The 20,109-nt window shown below is 41.0% G+C and overlaps 1 protein-coding gene across 1 annotated transcript in view; it reads left to right on the top strand.

Moving 5' to 3' along the window:
* Positions 1-20,109, top strand: part of LOC114663947 (copine-4) — a 391,714-nt gene that overhangs the window by 176,516 nt on the left and 195,089 nt on the right. Inside the window, exon 6 of the mRNA XM_028817904.2 lies at positions 7,206-7,295. Coding sequence (XP_028673737.1) covers positions 7,206-7,295 — 90 coding nt within the window. The remainder of the gene's footprint in view (positions 1-7,205; positions 7,296-20,109) is intronic.

Genomic DNA, 20,109 nt, shown 5'->3' with positions numbered 1-20,109 from the left:
CATTTAAGTTCTCCCGCGAATAAGTCGGGGCTTGGTTTTACCGTATAATTTCCAGTATTTTATAATGTCATATGAGTCGAATGTGGAAAACTCACGCTATTGGTCCAAGAGATTACGACATGCTAACGCCCGCCCACCTGAGAGAGTAAACACGGAGCACAAGGCCTTTTTTTTCTACGTATTGTGCTTACGAGACCACACGGTGATTCCCAAACTGTTTCAAAGCGACGTTTGCACTGTTTAGTGTTTTTTGTATCTCACACCTTCATACATAACATGACCATTTATTTTTTTCCTCAAAACAGGACATCTACTAATTTTTAGGTAATAGTATGTGTATTCAAGGAAACGCATATTTCTTCATAGTTTTTATTAATTAATGAAAAGAACAGGAATGAACACGTGAAAATAAATAATTTATGCGGTCTTATATTTTTCTGAAGAACAAACTTGCTTAACCCACAGTCCAAAGACATGCAGGTTAGGTGGATTGGCAATTCTAAATTGGCCCTAGTGTGTGCTTGGTGTGTGGGTGTGTTTGTGTTTGTCCTGTGGTGGGTTGGCACCCTGCCCGGGATTGGTTCCTGCCTTGTGCCCTGTGTTGGCTGGGATTGGCTCCAGCAGACCCCCGTGACCCTGTGTTCGGATTCAGCGGGTTGGATGGATGGATGGAAATTTGCTTAAGTATATTTGGTGTTGATTTCAAATAAGAATGAAATTCTTGGCAGCATTTTTAAAAATTTACTTTGGTAATTAACATTGTTTTAAGAACTTGCAAATGTGTTTTTTCGCTCGTTCACAACTTATTCATATATTTACTTCTCCCTTTTTGTTTAATGTTGCCTTATTAAAAAGCCTAAAGCAATTTTCCTTTAGCTAAGCTCTCCTTCTCAGGGGTGGGGTTTGATTTGTCTTCAATTTTGTTGGGTTATAAATTGATCTGTTTGTATGGAATGATTACAATGAAAATTAATAAAATAAAAATATAAACAATTTATTCATAAGAGAAAAGGCCGTTTCTACGGGTGCATTAGTGCTTGGCAGACATAAAATATATTCAATAATTATACAAAAGTTCATATGATTCAAATTATTGGTGTGAAAGTGTTTGGACAATTCCACCCAATGACTTTTGGTTGAAACATTCCCAGTGTTCCATTCTGTCACTTTTTGCAGTGCAATGTAGTTAGAAATATTGAATACTCATCAAATACTTCTGTATCTTGGTTACAATTAATAAATCCCGTTTCAATCAATGCATCCATTACACTTTCAATTTCTTTCCACGTAGGTATTTTGGTTAAATTCGCCCATTCAAATATTTCTAATTCTTCACAGAACAAAGTCCACTCCTCCAAATATTCTTTGCTTATTTTATAGAACTCAGCAGCTGTAGTTTTCATATATTCTTCGTCAACACCACTGCAGCCATTTTCTTGCAATTTTTTTTTTTTTATTAATTTTTATTGTAATCATTCCATACAAATAGATCAATTTATAACCAAGCAAATTAAAAACAAATCAAACCCCAGCCCTGAGAAGGACAGCTTAGCTAAAGGAGAATTGCTTAAGGCTTTTTAATAAGACAACAATAAGCAAAAGAAAGGGAGAAATAAATATATATGTAAATAAGAGATGGCGAAGGGAATTAAATGCAGTAATAGTTATTTCTCTTATTCTAAAATAATATTGATCAGATCCTGCCAGGTTTTGAAAAAATTTTGTACAGATCCTCTAACTGAGAATTTGATTTTTTCCAATTTCAAATAATATAAAACATCGGTTTCCCACTGACTTATCAGAGGAGAGTTAGGATTCTTCCAATTTAACAGAATAAGTCTGCGTGCCAAAAGTGTAGTGAATGCAATCACCGTTTGCTTGTCCTTCTCCAATTCCAGTCCATCTGGAAGGACACCAAACACAGCTGTTAGTGGGTTAGGAGGGATTGTGACCCCAAGGCTGTCTGAAAGGCACTTAAAAATTTTGGTCCAAAATGATGTTAGTTTGGTGCAGGCCCAGAACATGTGACCCAGTGAGGCAGGAGCTTGGTTGTAGCGTTCGCAGGTTGGATCTTGCCCTGGAAACATTTTGGACAGTTTTAAGCAAGAGAGATGAGCTTGATACATAACTTTTAGTTGAATAATTCTATGCTTTGCGCATATGGAGCTCAAGTGAATTCTCTGCTTTGCTACCTTCCACTCCTTTTCTGATATATTGATTAAGAGATCTTCTTCCCAATGTCCTCTGGGATCTTTGAAAGGTAGGGACTCTAATAAGATTTTATATATTGCGGAAATAGTGTTTGTTTCCTCGGAATTGAGCAGTATTTTTTCCAGCATTGTGGAGGGTGCGAGGTGGGGGAAATCGGCCAATTTCTGTTTAACAAAATTTCTAATTTGAAGATAGTGAAAGAAATGTGTAGCTGGGAGGTTGAATTTTGAACATAATTGTTCAAAAGATGTAAATATGTTGTCTATATAAAGATCTCTGAGCATCTGAATCCCAAAATTTTTCCAGGTATTAAAAACTGGATATGTTTGCGAAGGTTGAAAGAGGTGGTTCTCTTGCAGAGGTGCCACAGATAAAAAATTTTCCATCTTAAAATTCTTTCTAATTTGGTTCCATATTCTGAGTGAGTAAAGCACAATTGGGTTATTAGTATATTTGCGATAACTTTCATTTATTGGAGAGCAGAGCAGGGAGTATAAAGAAGTACTACAGGATTTTACTTCTATTGCGGACCAAGCCTGTGTATGTTCATTTATTTGTGTCCAGGTTTTTATGGCTTGTATGTTTGCTGCCCAGTAATTAAACTAAAAATTAGGTAAAGCCATGCCACCTTCTGCCTGAAGTCTTTGTAGGGTCGCTCTTCGGATACGTGGGTGTTTTGAGTTCCAAATGAATGAGGTTATTGTTGAGTCTAACTGTTTAAAAAACGATTTATTGATATATATTGGAATGTTTTGAAATAAAAAAAGAAGTTTAGGAAGGATATTCATCTTAACAACGTTAATTCTTCCGGCTAGAGTGAGATGAAGAGTTGACCATCTATCCAGGTCTTGCTTAATTTTTTCCATACAGACGGCAAAATTTTGTTGATAAAGAGCTTTATGTTTACTTGTGATATTTACCCCTAGGTATTTAAACTGATCAGCTATGGTAAAAAGTAGGGTGTCTAATATTATATGCTTGTGAATTCACTGGAAAGAGTATACTTTTAATTCAGATTAATTCTAAGACCAGATATCTTTTGAAATTCTGTTAGTGCTGTTAGAACTGCAGGGACAGTGTTTTCTGGGTCTGATATATATAAGACCATATCATCTGCATATAGAGAAATTTTCTGTTCCAGTCCTTCTCTGACAATCCCCTTTATCTGATAAGAATTTCGGCAGTGAACCGCCAGTGGTTCAATAGCGATTGCAAACAACAGTGGTGACAAGGGACATCCTTGTCTGGTGCCACATTCTAGCTTAAAGTAGTCTGAACAAATGTTATTAATGCAAACTGAAGCTTCTGGATTGGTATACAGTAGTTTGATCCATGCACAAATATTCCGGCCAAACCCAAATTTCTCCAATGCAGTGAAAAGGTAATTCCATTCAATCATATCAAATGCTTTTTCTGCGTCTAATGATAGTAATATCTCTGGGGTGTTTGATTTTGCTGGTGAATATATAACATTAAACAAGCGTCGGAGATTGGAAGATAGGTGTCGGCCTTTAATAAATCCAGTTTGATCTTGTGATATTACCGAGGGCAGCACTTTCTCCATCCTTCTAGCTAGGATTTTTGAGAGTATCTTAACATCATTATTCAGGAGTGAAATTGGTCTGTATGATGCACATTGTAACAAGTCCTTATTTTGTTTAGGAAAGACGGTGATTAATGCTTGTCGAAATGTTTGAGGTAGTATTAGGTTGTCTCTAGCTTCTGTAAATGTTGCCAATAAGAGGGGAGCTAGCTGAGTGGAGAATTTCTTATAAAATTCTACGGGGTAACCATCAGGGCCTGTTGATTTCCCGCTTTGTAGTGACTTTATAGCATCTAGTAATTGTGTTAGCATTAGAGGTTTATCCAGTTCCTCAGCACTTAAAGCATCTATTTGTGGTGTCTATAATGCATCCAGAAATGCATTAGATTGTGTGTTGTCTTCTTTGAGCTTAGTAGAATATAAGGATTTATAATAATCTCTAAATGCGTGCATTATATTTTTATGGTCTATAATTTCTTCCTTATTCGTGTTGGTAATTACTGGTATTGCAATTTTGCCATTAAATTATGAATGGAGTAACAAAAACACACGTCAATAAAAAAACAATAATCATCAAGAAAGATGCGCATGCTGTCTACGCGTACTCGCAACTGAGGAGTGAGCGAGCTAGCAGGCTTCTGACCGACTTGCAAGTGTGTGAGACGTATTGCGCATGCCGTCATTGCCGCGCTACCGTTGGATTTTTTTATTTTTCCCACCTTTTATATAAATTGTTACAGTGGGTTTCTCTCTTTCTGAAAACGGGACATTTCGGCGTCCCAAAGCTGTGGGACAACGGGATAGGTTACCTAAACACGGGGTGGTCCTGTTCAAAATGGGACATATGGTCACGTTATTCATACACCTTTATCATAAGACCATCCCTTATCTACGATGGAGCGTTCTATCACAAGAAAATATGAAACTGGTTTTAAATTAAATGTCGTTGAAGTAGCGAAAGAAATTGGTAACTGCAACAAAATTTGATGCGTCTGAGAAGCTGTTTGTGCGAGATTGGAGGAAGCGAGAAGATGTAAAAAAAAAAAAATTAAGTTTCGTATTTTTGAACAGGCGTCTAAGTCAGGTCTGATTTTATGACCGATTTTTGGGTTTCAAGACCCGACTTATATGCATGTATATACGGTAATTTATTTTTAAAGTTGTGTTTTTTCAGTTATATTTTTCTCAATTTAAAAAACACTTTATTTTCCTCCCGGGCAACACCGGGTATTTCATCTAGTAGAGTAATATAAATTAAAGCAGCTAATAGCATTATTCAGAAGCAAGGCCTTCAGTTTTGTAATCCTAGTAAAGTGTTTTATTACTACATAAATCTGTCCATACGCGTCACTCTATATTACTGAGCACACAATGCACATACTTTCAAATTGCCAAAAAAAAAATTATCAAGATGCCACTTGGAAGATCTGAGCCCACCGTGTGACTTTGCTGAGATCTCTGCTCAACCTCAAGAGAAGACCCTCATGAGAATGCCAGGGGATTTTTTTCTCAGGAGAAAAATCTGAGAAGCAGGAGACAAAAGACAACGTCTCCATTTTATGTCTTTGTGGTCTCATTGTTGTCGGGGAGAAACCAAAAAGACACAGAGGAGATCTCTGTTTTGATTTTTCATACCTATGGGTTATCTCCTGTGTGACTACCAGGGGGCATTATAGCACCCCAAACTCCAGACACAGACACACAATCCTCAGTGTAAACAAAGGGTTTATACTTGTGAAGACCTTTACGCCAGTTGTTAAAGGGGCACAAGTAGCCACTCTTCAATATCTTTCTCCTCTCCTTCACTCCTCCAGGTCAGCTTCATCTTCTTCCTCACAACTCTGGCTCCCATACTGGAGTGGGTCTGCTTCTTTTATATTAGAACCCGGGAGTACTTCCAATTTTATGACATTGTCCCCACAAAGCCCCTGTGGGGAACAGCCCGGACACAGACAGGTAGACATGATGGTTTCACCACACACACGTTTATTTACAATATTTACAGTGCACATACCCAGTGCCGCAGCACCAATCACCCCTCAAGTCCTTGGCCACAACACAATGCCTTCTCACAGTCTCTGGTCCACCTCCACTCCTCTCCACCAATCTTCATCCACTTCCACCCGACTCTTGCAATTGACTGGAGGGAGGCGGCCCCTTTTATACACCCCGGATGGACTCCAGGTGCATCCTGAGGAGCTTCTGTAGCCACACCCCTGTGTGGCAGAAGCTCTGGCGGTGTATCCGGAAGTCCTCCGGGTGTCCCCAATCCTCTTCCCCTCAGCACTTCCGGGTGTGGTGGAAGTGCTGAGGTCCAGGGCTCCCAAGGCATCGGGGCACCCCCTGGCGGTGACAACGGGCCCCTACAGGGTTGAACTTCCAAGCTCTGTACCCGTGGCCCCCACAGCAACCAGGGAGGATGCCACCTCGTGTTCTGGAGGAGGCACAAGCCCTCCTCTGGTCCTTCTGGGCATCCCGGCTGGGCATGAACCCCTACCGGGTACCACACCCCATAAAGCATGGACCATGAATTCCTGCAGCACCCCCTGGCAGCACCGACGGAACCGAACAGGGCTGTCCTACTGAACTACAGTTTCCATAATGCCCTTTGGGTATCTGTAAAGGTGCCACAACCCAGAGACGCTGCCACCCAGTGTTTTGGGGAAGAAAATATCCCAAATACATTGTCTTCCCCGGTTCTTATGTTAGACTGGCTTCCCAACTGGGTAAAGGTCCCTATTCCGTCGAAGTCGAGATGCCAGTCCCTGCCAACCATCCATTACTCCCAGTTACCTTACAACACCTTTAGTCCAGGATGGACTTCACTATGCACCTTTTTGGACTTTCAGTGGCACAGATGGAAACATCCGGAATTTCTAAAGACAACTGAGGAAGTAAAGGAGCTGGTGAGCATTCTTGACCAAAGCTTTCTGTGACATGGTGACACAAATGGGACAAAAATGAGTCTGGATATACGCAAATAAAAGTAAACCCTTGTTTAAAACACAGTCTTCATTCTTGAACTTGGGGTCTTTCAAGACAAAAGTCAAACGTAAATACCTTTCAATGGAATTCCAGTCTGCTCGTGTCTTTCTAAAGTTAAAAGAATCCAAAGGCATCCTGTAAGAGAGCCGTCCCACCACAGAGGAGTGGGTCTGCAGGGAGACAAGGCGCTCGAAAGAGGCAAGCATCACAGATTACATCAGACAATCAATCACTCATCCTCCATGAGCCGTTTGTAACGACATGCAAAGTGACTGCGGTTCAAACCGTCTGATTACCCCGTCTGATGTGCCCCCCGTGCCAGTTGTTATCTCCCAAGACGTTAAGTTTTTGACCTAACCCCAGTGGATGTGTTAAGTGACTGTGCCTGTTTACCTAATTGTCACTCAAAATGCCTACGTTTTGACTCTCTCTTAATACACATATGTATATTTTTTTTCTTTTACAGACAGTCATGAACAATTTAAACCCAGTTTGGAAAACCTTCAAAGTGTCATTGAACTCCTTGTGTAGCGGGGACCACGACCGAAAGCTGAAGGTAAAGAGATGCGTCTGCTTCAGATGTTGCTGTTCATTTATATCTTTGCTTGTCTCTTTTGGTGGAGTAACAGTTCAATCAGGGACTCTATCATTTAATTAAATCAGAGACGATGACCACGGCTATTCCTTTCCAATTCTAATTCGATTTCCTTCCAGAGTAGAGGGGTTTTTAGCAGTCCATTAATCAAGATGAATCTACTTGAAGTCTGACTAGAAGGACCTTAGAAGTTCCAGAGTGTGGTCAGCTCTAAACTCTTTCATAGGGCTTTGTGTTTTGTTTGGTGAGCTGGTGGTGCAGTCCTTAGCACTGCTGCTACACTTCAACGAAGTAGTCGAATGGACGAAGTCCATGAGTGGTCTGAAGGTTATTCCATGTTCACCTGGTTATCCTCCGAGTTTGTTGTCTTCCTGCCACCTCCCAAACACATGTCCACTGCAAGTCTTCAGGCCCCTTCACGTTCTGCACACTTGATTGTGTTGTAGGTTTAATTTGAAAATTATCACTTTGTGCCCATCAATCTGTAATGACAATGTGAAAATGTGTTTTTGGAAAGGTTGGAAAATTCATCAAGATTTCGAAATTGAAATCTCTCCCTCATAAAAGGTGTTCAGATCCTTTGCTATGCCACTCCAAATTGTTCTCGGGCTCATCATGTCTCATAAGGGGTTTCTAGAAATTGACTGGAGTCAACTTGTGGAAAACAGGATTGATTGGACATCATCTACAAGGCAAACATGGACCTGTGTAGAGAAGGTCCCACAATTCACAATGCAGGTCAGGACAAGAAAAAAAAAAACAAGCCATGAAGTCCAAGGAGCCTTCTGTAGATCTCCACTATCAGGGTGGACCTGAACACATTTGGGTGTGTCATAGCAAATGGTTAGAATACTTCTAGTGAGTTGGAGTTGTATGCAGCAGAGCATCATTAGGGTATTAAGGCAATAACGGAATCCGCTAAACAACGAAGATGGGGATGAGTGTAACATAGAGGAGTGCACATTTATTAGAAAGGGTAGACAGAATGGAAAAGGAGGTGAGGTTGCTGTTTATGTCAAACAGAATTTAAATGCAAGTCCTCTTCAGTTGGACGATGAGCTCCATCTTAGTGAGGACATCTGGCTTTGCCTGGAAAGCATTAGGGAAAGAGGCCTTATTTTAGGAGTGTGTTACAGACCACCCAATGCAGACAGTAATTTCAACACACATCTTTTTAGTAATATCAAAAAGGCAAGTTTACAGGGAGATATTATAGTCATGGGGGACTTTAACTATCCAAACATTAACTGGGATAACCTTGCAGATGGAGGAGCACAAGAGAGGAGTTTTTAGACGTAATCAGTGACTGTTTTTTAACACAATGTGTTTAAGCACCAACACGGGGTGAAGCCTGTCTGGATTTAGTATTTTGCAATAATCAGGACAGAATTGAGGGTGTCGAGATGATTGGACCAATAGAGTCACGTGACCATAATAAAATACAGTTCTCAGTGTTATGTAAGAGTGCAGATGCAAAGACAAAAAATTTTGAGCAGATGCAGCAAAGTCTAAGCAGGATAGACTGGGATAAGCTTTAAAGTGTGGAGACAGTCGAGGAGCAGTGGAACAGGTTTAAAAATGTTTTACATGTAATGCAGGACAGGTACATACCTAAATTTGGAACTAATAGGAAATTAAAAAAAAAACTCAGCAGTGGGTGAATAAAGAGTTAAAAAAGAAGCTGCAAAGGAAAAAACAGACAAATAAGGCATATAAGACTAATAACTCCAAAGTGAATCATAGGGTATATGAGAACATGAGAGCATCCATAAAGACGGATATTAGGGAGGGTAAAATACAGATGGAGAGGAATATAGCAAATAAGGCGAGAGACGACCCTAAGAGATTCTTTCAGTATTTTAAAAGAACAATCAAGGAGGAGGTCAAGTGCATCAGGAATAGTAAAGGGGAATTAAAAGATACAGACAGTGAAATAGCGGACACTCTAAACTTGCATTTTTCTGAAGTCATCATAAGTGAACAAGTGGATAACCTACGAGAGGTAACAGGGACTACTAAGGGAGTACTGTGGGAACTGGAGATTGTAGAGGGAGAAGAGCTGCTCAGATTAAATAACCTGAAATCAAACAACTCACCAGGACCTGATGATATTTACCCTCGAGTTCTTAAGGAGGCTAGCGAGTGCAGATATAAACTCTTAACACATATTTTTAGGAAGTCACTGTGCACTGGGGAAAGTTGGAAAGTGAGGAGCGGAGAAGAAGTGTACTGGTGCCGATATTTATGAATAAGGGGGATGTGCAGGACTGTAGTAACTACAGGGGAATAAAATTGATGAGCCACAGCATGAAGTTATGGGAAAGAGTAGTGGATGCTCAGTTAAGAAGTGAGGTGATGATTAGCGAGCAGCAGGATAGTTTCATGCCAAGAAAGAGCACCGCAGATGAGATGTTTGCTCCGGGGGTGTTGATGGAGAAGAATAGAGAAGGCCAGAAGGAGCTGCATTGCATCTTTGTGGACCTGGAGAAAGCAAATGACAGGGGGTCTCAAGAGGAGCTGTGGTACTGTATGAGGAAGTTGGGAGTGGCAGAGAAGTACGTAAGAGTTGTACAGGATATGTACGAGGGAAGTGTGACCGTGGTGAGGTCTGCGGTAGGAGTGACGGAGGTGGGATTACATCAGGGATCGGCTCTGAGCCCTTTCTTATTTGGTGATGGACAGGCTGACAGATGAGATTAGACAGGACTCCCCATGGACTGTGATGTTTGCTGATGACATTGTGATCTATAGTGAGAGTAGGGGGAGCAGGTTGAGGAGACCCTGGAGAGGTGGAGATCTGCTCTAGAGAGGAGAGGAATGAAGGTCAGCAGGACCACCAAGACAGAATACATGTGTGTGAATGAGAGGGAGGTCAGTGGAATGGTGAGGATGCAGGGAGTAAAGTTGGAGAAGGTGGAGGAGTTTAAATACTTGGGATCAACAGTACAGAGTAATGGGGATTGTGGAAGAGAAGTGGAGAAGAGAGTGCAGGCAGAGTGGAATAGGAGGAGAAGAGTGACAGGAGTGATTTGTGACAGACGGGTATCAGCAAGAGTGAAAGGGAAGGTCTACAGGACGGTAGTGAGACCAGCTATGTTACATGGGCTGGAGATGGTGGCACAGGAGACAGAGCTGGAGGTGGCAGAGTTAAAGATGCTAAGATTTGCATTGGGTGTGATGAGGATGGACAGGATTAGAATTGAGGACATTAGAAGGTCAGCTCAGGTTGGACGGTTGGGAGACAAAGTCTGAGAGGCGAGATTGCGTTGGTTTGGACATGTGCAGAGGAGAGATACTGGATATATTGGGAGAAGGATGCTAAGGATAGAGCTGCCAGGTAAGAGGAAAAGAGGAAGGCCTAAGAGAAGGTTTATGGATGTGGTGAGAGAGGACATGCAGGTGATGGGGGTGACAAAACAAGATGCAGAGGACAGAAAGATATGGAAGAAGATGATCCGCTGTGGCGACCCCTAAGGGGAGCAGCCGAAAGAAGAAGAAAACTGTGCACTGGGGAGATTCTGAGGGTCTGTAAAATGGCAAATATGTTATGTAAAAAGGGGGATCAGGCAGTTTCAAGCAACTGTAGGCCAGTAAGCTTAATGAGCATCACAGGAAAATTAATGGAAGGAATTATTAAGGATAAGATTGAGCAACACCTGGCAAGGATAGGAGTTATTAGGAACAGTCAGCATGGGGTCAAAAGAGGGAGGTCGTGTTTTACTAACATGCTGGAATTCTATGAGGAGGCAAGAAAAGGATACGATCAAAGTGGAGCAGATGATATCATTTATCTGGACTTTCAGAAAGCATTTGATGAGGTGCCACATGAGAGGGTGGGCATCACACTAAAAGAAGTGACAGTTCAGGGTGATGTTTTTAGATGGTGCAGAATTGGCTCAGACACAGGAAGCAGAGGGTGATGGTGTGAGGAACCTCATCGGAATTGTCAGATGTTAAGAGTGGTGGCCAGCAAGGGGCAGTGCTGGGGCTGCTGTTGTTTTAATATATATAAATGATTTAGATAGGAATATAAATAACAAGCTGGTTAAGTTTGCAGATGATACCAAGATAAGTGGATTAGCAGATAGTTTGGAATCCGTTATTTCATTACAGAAGGACTTGGATAGCATACAGGCTTGGGCAGATTTGTGGCAGATGAAATTTAATGTCAGTAAATGTAAAGAGTTACATTTAGGAAGTAAAATTGTGATGTTTGAATACGCAATAGGAGGTCTGAAAATCGAGAGTCCACCTTATGAGAACGATTTAGGAGTTGTAGTGGACTTGACACGATCAACTGGCAGACAGTGCTCAGAAGCCATTAAGAAGGCTAACAGAATGTCAGGTTATATAGCACCTTGATGTGTGGAGCACAAGTCAGAGGAGGTTCTGCTCAAGCTTCATAACACACTGGTGAGGCCTTATCTGGAGTCCTGGGTGCAGTTTTGGTCTCCAGGCTACACAAAAAGGACAAAGAAGCACTAGAAAAGGTCCAGAGAAGAGCAACTAGGCTGATTCAGGGCTACAAGGGATGAGTTATGAAAAAAGATTCAAAGAGCTGAGCCTTTACAGTTTAAGCAAAAGAAGATGAAGAGAAGACCTGACTGAAGTGTTTAAGATTATGAAGGGAATTAGTCCAGATGGATCGAGATTGTTATTTTAAAATGAGTTCATCAAGAACACGGGGACACAGCTGGAAACTTGTTAAGGGTAAATTTCGCACAAACATTAGGAAGTTTTTCTTTGCACAGAGAACCACAAGAACTTGGAAAAAGTGAGCAAGTAGCATGGAGGACAGGAGGACTTTAGGGACTTTCAAAACTCAAGTTGATGTTACCTTAGAAGAATTATGTGGATAAGACTGGTAAACTACGTTGTCCTTAATGGCCTGTTGTTGGCTAGATTGTTCTAATGTTGTAATATTTCTAGGGATGAGAGATTTCAGGTTTCGAAATTTTATAAATTTGCAAGCCTTCCTGTAAACATGTTCTCACTGTGTCATGATGGGTTATTGGGTGTAGATTGATGGGCAAAAATCGCAAATTGATTCATTTCAAATGAAGTGTACAATTCAATAATGTGTGCAGAAAGCGAAGGAGTCTCAAGACTTTCTGAATTCAGTGTATTAACAGCTTGATGACTTTCTGGTATAACAAACATCTCGGGTTGAATGACTCAGGCTTGAAACTCTAAAGCAGGGGTCCCAAGCTCCGGTCCCGTAGGGCCGCAGCGGCTGCAGGTTTTCATTATAACCCTTTTCTTAATTGCTGCTAATTAACTTCTTAGTTGTTAGAAACTCCTTAATTGTTTCTTTTTCATTAATTAGCAGCCAAACAACAGTGAGATACATAATGAACCAAAACAACTGGTGTCCGTCATACAATATTTGAAAATAAAAAAGGGTGGAGGTCTCTGGAATGTCGATCTGCTCCGGTCCACAAAACATTTGACAAGTGCTCTTAGAAAAGAGAAAATCGACAATTTCAGAAATGTCTGTTATTACACAATGAGAGCGGCAACAAGCCATGGAATTAAAGAACGGGTTTATTTAACAACAAGACTCGGCGCCTGATTAAGCGACTGGTTGGAGTGAAATTGGTTGGAGTTTGAGGCCCTGACTGAGTTGGTCTTCTGTTGGCTCACTCACTTCACATTTCATTTCTGTTTGGGTGCCACTTAAGGAAAGAAATGAAGCAATTCAGAGGAACAAATCTTAAAAAAACAATTCAATTAAAATTAATTCAAAAGAAGTTAATGAGCAGAAAAAACAGGTCACTAATTAAGAAAAGGGTTAGAATGAAAACCTGTGGCCACTGTGGCCCTCCAGGACCGGAGTTGGGGACCCCTGCTCTAAAGCAAATCAGAGATCTTCTCAGGCTTGTGTATGTTTTGGTAGTCCATAAAGAAGAGCTACTGAAAGGTGACTATTTATTTAAAGCTTTGCTCTCTTAATTAAAGAAGGTTTGAATTCATCAGCTGTCTTAATTTATGGGTACAAAGGGCACTGGCCGGGTGGCCCCAGGAGCATTAGGGCCCACGATGGTTCTGATGCTTTTTTGCTATTAAAACAGGGGTCTTGGCACACTACTTTGCATGGGAGGGCCTATGATGCTGTTAAGACCGCCCTGGTCGATAGTCATGAACCGGGATGAGCCAGGCAAAGCTGTTAAGATGCCTCTGAGTTTGATCAGAAGTGAACGCTCAAAAGCGGTGAAGGTTGTTATCAAGGAATACGTGTGGGTGAAGACGAGGAAAGTTCATAATAGATGGCAGCTGGGCTTTACTCCAGCCTTTGTTTAAATTTTGTTTTGTGAAATGTACTGTTGTTATTGAATTATTAGCTTAATTTGTTTAATTACAAATTTTCGTAGGCACGTTTGTAGGCAGTGTTTACGCAAACTTGTATTGTTTTACAGTGCTTTTAATTCTGTGGCTGTATGCAGGCCCTTTTAATAAATGAGCGGCAGATGAAAATGACGTCCAGGCTAGGAGAGCACGTTGGCAGGCACACCTGTGTCTTATAAATATCAGAGTTTATTTTTAGGTAGGAACAAGCGCTCGGTTTCCATGTGCAAAGTCTGATTACAGCTTTATGATTTAAAAAAAAAATTGATTTGCCACACTGTGGGCTGCTCTGAAATCACAAAGCACAAACGCTAATTAGGCAAGTAGCTCCCCTTTCACGGGAAGTGGGCACTTGACAAGCGGGGCTAACAGTGAAAAGCTGTAGCTGTTGAGATCCTCCGGGACCACAGGATTTGCCCAGCCACATTCTTTAACACAGCGGTTCTCAAACTGTGGGGCAAACATAACAAAAAAGGGGGCGCAAATGTTGCCATATGTGGCAGAATTTCGCTATTCGTAGGGAAATTTTAAACTTGTAGCGGTGTATCGGCAGCAAAAAATATAGGAATAAATTTTATTAGGGTTTCAAAAAAAACGTTAGGGGGGGCACGATTAAAACTGTTATGAAAACTCGGGTTGCAAATACTTAAAGGTTGAGAAACGCTGCTTTAACACAAAGGTTTGTTTTCTTTAACTAGCAAAATTAGCCCAGTGGGTGGCGATGTCGCCCCACGGATGTGGAGGTGGTGCACAACTAAAAGAACTTGACCCCTTTGAAATTTGATGTCTTAATCACTATTTTCAGGACCATTTGAGAGCGTTTCTAAGGGCGTGGTTTCAAGGGTCGTGACCCAGGGTAATTGGTGCGACGGGATAAAAGGTCAGCTGAGGATTCGTTATCCAATCTGCATATTCAAGCTCTTAAAATAAACAAATAAAAGAATTAATTGCTTTTGAACGTCTCGTGAGTTTCGTTCGGTTTGACTTCTCTGCCTGTTTTCTCAACTTTAATTCTTGCCTGTCATTATGATTGGGTAGTTAGGTTTCATGTTTATTTGTCTTAATTTAATTTTTTAAGTGCTTCTCTTGAGTTAGCTCAGTAAACATTCACCCATCCGTTTCTCAGCAGGACAGATAGGCTGGACTGGTCTTGTAACACCGTGGAGCTAAAAAATAAACGTACCAAGCAGACTCCTGTTTCTTAATAGACTCTATGCCTCTTCAATGTGGATAGTGATGTCTTTTACATGTTTTATGAGTCAGCGGCAGGCTGTGAGATGTGCTGGACTGGTAAGATCACTTCAAAAGGGGGGTCCTCCAAATCAACAAGCTGATTAAGAAGTCAAGCTAATTTATGGTATATTCTCTGGACCCGCTGGAGGTAGAAGAGAATCTAATCAGAACTGATGGCCATTATGAACAATTGCTGTGCTCCTTTAATATGGGTAGTGACATCCTTCACTCTTCTGTAACTCTGTGTTCAGCCAGTATGGCATGCTCGGCCAGTAACATCAATTCAACAAAGGCCCACCAAATTAATAAGCTTATTAAGGAGGTAGGATCAGCTGTGGGAAGCCCTCTGGACCTGCTGGAGGTTGTAAAGAATCAAATCAAACCGATGACATTAATGAAGAATGAAGTGTTTCTTTATTGAGGCCAGTGACAACCATTACATTTTCTAAAACACTGTGATACGAATAAATATGGTGTGCTTGGCTGGTGACATCACTTCCAAAGAGATCCAACAAATCAATAAATTGATTAAGAAGGGAAATGCAGTTATGGGACACCATATAGACCTTTTGGAGTTAGTAGAGAATCAGGTCAAACCTGATGACCGTTATGGGGGTAGTGACATCCTATACAAGTTCTGTCATATCCAGTGTGGAGTTCTGGTCCAGTAAGGTCACTTAAAAAGGGGGTCCACCAAATTAACAAGCTGATTGAGAAGGTAGGCACATATATAGGACGCCCTCTGGATCTGCTGAAGGTTGCAGAGAATCAGATCAAATCTGATGACAATAATGAAGAACGTCTTTATTGTGGCTACTGACATCCCTTACATTTTCTATAACTCTGTGATACAAATCAATAGGGTGCACATGGCTGGTAACATCACTTCAAAAGGGGTCCTCCAAATCAACAAGCTGATTAAGAATTCAGGCTAATTTATGGTATACTCTCTGGACCCGCTGGAGGTAGAAGAGAATCTAATCAGAACTGATGGCCATTGTGAACAATTGCCTTGCTTCTTTAATATGGGTAGTGACATCCTAAGCTCTTCTGTTACTCTGTATTTAGCCAGTGTGGTGTGCTCAGCCAGTAACATCAATTCAAGAAAGGTCCACCAAATTAATAAGCTCATTAAGAAGGCAGGATCAGCTATGGGACGCCCTCTGGACCCACTGGAGGTTGTAGAGAATCAAATCAAACCTGATGACATTAATAAAGAGCGCTGTGCTTCTTTATTGTGGCTAGTGACGTCTCTTACATTTTCTATAACACTGTGATACAAATCAATATGGTGTACTTGGCTGGTGACATCACTTCCAAAGAGGTCCAACAAATCAATAAACTGATTAAGAAGGAAACACAGTTAAGGGACACCATCTAGACTTTTTGGATGTAGTAGAGAATCAGGTCAAATCTGATGACCATTATGTGGGTAGTGACATCCTATACAAGTTCTGTCATAGCCAGTGTGGGGTTCTGGTCCAGTAAGATCACATCAAAAGGGGGACCACCAAATTAAGAAGCTGATTGAGAAGGTAGGCACATATATAGGACACCCTTTGGATCTGCTGGAGTAGGTAGAGAATCGAGTCAAAACTGATGGCCATTAGGAACAGTACTGTGCTCCTCTAATGTGGGTAGTGACATCCTCTACTCTTAAATACGATCATTTCAAAAGGGGCCCATTGAATTCAAAAGCCAATTCAGAAGGCTGACTCAGTCATGGAACACACTCTGGACCCCTTGGAGGCAGCAGCGGAGGAGATAATGAAAACAAAACCTTAGCAGTGCATCTTTAATAATACCTTGCGGTTACTGCTCCCTTATTGTTCGCCAATTCAGTAGTTTTCTATTTTTTTTACTTGTTGTTTGTGTCTGAGGGCGGTTTTGTTGTTGTTGTTACTGTATGTTTGGAGCTCATGTTACAGGCTAATATTCCACCATAGCAGGGCATGTAGTGGGTCAGTGCTCACTGGCACCCTATACCAGCACTTTTGCGTTCTGCCTCTATACGAGTGTGTAGTGTCACTTGACTAACAACCAGCCAATAGCTTCATTGAGCTTTAGGACCTCTGAGGGTGGAGGGGGTCCCACCTTCCGTTTTGAGATATCTTATGTGTATCAGCAGTAACATGTGCACCTTCAGACCTCAAAGGGAGACACCGTCTGCATCCAGAAGAGAACGCACGAGCCCTGGGAATGGGTTAATTAGTGATTACAGCGTGGTACTAACCTACATCTATATAAATATAAATTAAACATCGATATCCCTCAGCAGTGATACAGCAGCAATCTTAATTAATGATCACTTTGGCACAATACACGTAGCTTGAGTTTACACTGCACATAGTCCAAACACGAATAAGGCCAGTGACAAAAACACCCGGTCCAGGAGTGGGGGCCCGAGGATTGGAGTCTGTCGGTGGGGAAGGCCTTCTCAGGGACAGGTGGCAACGTCACCCTTCTATTCATTAGCTTCAACGTGCCGAGCGATTTCCAAGGGTTTTTATACTGTTTCTTCATATCCGGGACCCCATCAGACGAACATGCAAGATAATACAAGGATACAATTCACTCCAAACAAGGATACAACAAGGTTTTTGTGCCGGCTCAACAGGGGTAAGAGAATAGCACATGGTGACAGCATCCCACGGACCACCTGTCTGAGTGGTTTCTACTCATCTTACTCCATCTTTTTGTCAGACAGCCTGCATGGCAATCTTATGTTACTCTCCCTGACAGCTTCTCTGCTTAACTTGGATGTGTGCCACATGCTTCTTACTTTGAGTAAAAATCAGGTTTTAATAGATGCATTTCACAGGTCATAGTGACATCTTCAAACTTATGTCTACACCATCCAAGATAGTTTGTATAGTTATCTATCTATCTATCTATCTATCTATCTATCTATCTATCTATCTATCTATCTATCTATCTATCTATCTATCTATCTATCTATCTATCTATCTATCTATCTATCTATGTAAATAAATAAATTATTACCAAAATAAATACATTTTACATCTCTGTTGCCTTTTTAGTGATGCTTAGTGTTCCAGAACTTTCTCAGATACAATTAGTGTGATACTGAAATATCTAATGAAACAGTAAAGGGATGGTTGAGTAGGCTTCAAGTAGTTTTCTAAGCACATGAAAAGACGTGTGTTTTAATTTACTTCCCGCTTCTTCACATCGCCACAGATTCATTTCTCCAACGTTCAAGGTGATGCCAACGTTATTAAGTGAATTCATCAGCGCGGAAAGCAGCAGGGTAGCAAGTCATGAAATCAATTTGTTTAGAGAGGTAATGAAATTGTTATTTGATTATCTGCTTGAGTTTATTTCCCGTTTGCATGATGATAGAAACATTCTAAGTACATTTCTGAATATCCATGGGCTGCGTTTGTATTGTTGATAGGTTGGCTTTAATGGAGTTAGAAATAGGGAGGTGTTGGTAAATTTCATCCATCCATCTGTCCAATTTTCTGAATGTAGAGACAAACAGGATGCTATCTATCTATCTATCTATCTATCTATCTATCTATCTATCTATCTATCTATCTATCTATCTATCTATCTATCTATCTATCTATCTATCTATCTATCTATCTATCTATCTATCTATCATTTATATAGTGTCTCATATTTATCTATTATATAGTGCCTTTCTGTCTGTTATATAGTGCCTTGCATATCTATCTATCTATCTATCTATCTATCTATCTATCTATCTATCTATCTATCTATCTATCTATCTATCTATCTATCTATCTATCTATCTATCTATCATTATATAGTGCCTTTCTTATCTATCTATCTATCTATCTATCTATCTATCTATCTATCTATCTATCTATCTATCTATCTATCTATCTATCTATCTATCATATAGTGCCATTCACATTATCTATCTATCTATCTATCTATCTATCTATCTATCTATCTATCTATCTATCTATCTATCTATCTATCTATTTATCTATCTATCTATAGTGTCTCATATTAATCTATTATATAGTGCCTTTCTGTCAGATAGATATGCAAGGCACTATCTATCTATCTATCTATCTATCTATCTATCTATCTATCTATCTATCTATCTATCTATCTATCTATCTATCTATCTGTCTGTCTGTCTGTCTGTCTGTCTGTCTGTCTGTCTGTCTGTCTGTCTGTCTGTCGCTTTTTATGTGTTTCATTAGTTCATTCATTATTAAATGCATCCTCCACCAATGTGTAGTGCCCACCTGGATGACGTGATGGCAGCCATTCTTGTGCCAGTGTGCTCACCACACATTAGCTGTTAGATGTTGAAGGGGTGATAGAGAGAGAGATAGAATATTATATCCAGGGGATAACTAGGGGCCAGAATGGGCAAGGTCACGGTGGGCAATTTAGCCAGGACATTGGGGTACACCATACTGTTTCCAGAGGATGCCCAGGGATCTTGTGTGACCACAGATAGTCAGTACCTCAGTTTTAATGTCTCCTCTGAAGGCCGGTGCCCATTTTTACACCACACTGTTCCCATCACTCCACTGTTCCACACACAGACCACCAGGTAAGTACCCCCCAGTGGCCTCGCCAAGGCCACTTGCAGCAGCACCTTGAGCTTTTCCTAGATGTTCTCCTATCCATCCAAGTACTGGATGTGCCCAAACAGGCTTAGCTTCAGGTGGATGACCTGTTCTGAGGTTCAGGTGGCATGGCTGCTGGCTCAGATCTATCTCTCTGTATTTTTCTCATCTCTCCTGTAGTGTCAAACTGCCTCTAATTCCAAGAACAATGTCCATTCTGGTATGAGGTGCAGCTGCACTGTGGCTCCTTTCCTTCTTTCCTTCTTCTCTGCGGTGTATCAACGCCCAGCCAGGCATTCCATCTGCTCAGAGCTCACACTCCGACGTGAGGATTCCCAGTTTATTTGTGTTTGTTTTGTCCCCTTGTTTGTGTTTGCCATATTTAATATGTCCTTGTCCCTCCGTACTTTGTGTCAGGCTTGGCCTGAAATGTGCACTGCCAACTGAATGTCTTTTGATGTTTCCCAGACTCGACCTCGAGGGATTGATTTAACTTTAATTGTGGTTAACACCTGCGGGGAAAACTGCCGACTGAGCTGTGTGGGAGTTTCGAAATGAAAAGGCTCATTTACTAAGGATGCAAAGTCATTTAGAGTCCTCATTAAAAAATGACATGGCAA

Source organism: Erpetoichthys calabaricus, chromosome 13 (genome assembly GCF_900747795.2).
Source record: "Erpetoichthys calabaricus chromosome 13, fErpCal1.3, whole genome shotgun sequence".
Taxonomy (NCBI): Eukaryota; Metazoa; Chordata; class Cladistia; order Polypteriformes; family Polypteridae; genus Erpetoichthys; species Erpetoichthys calabaricus.
This window is presented reverse-complemented; position numbering and strand designations above follow the sequence as displayed.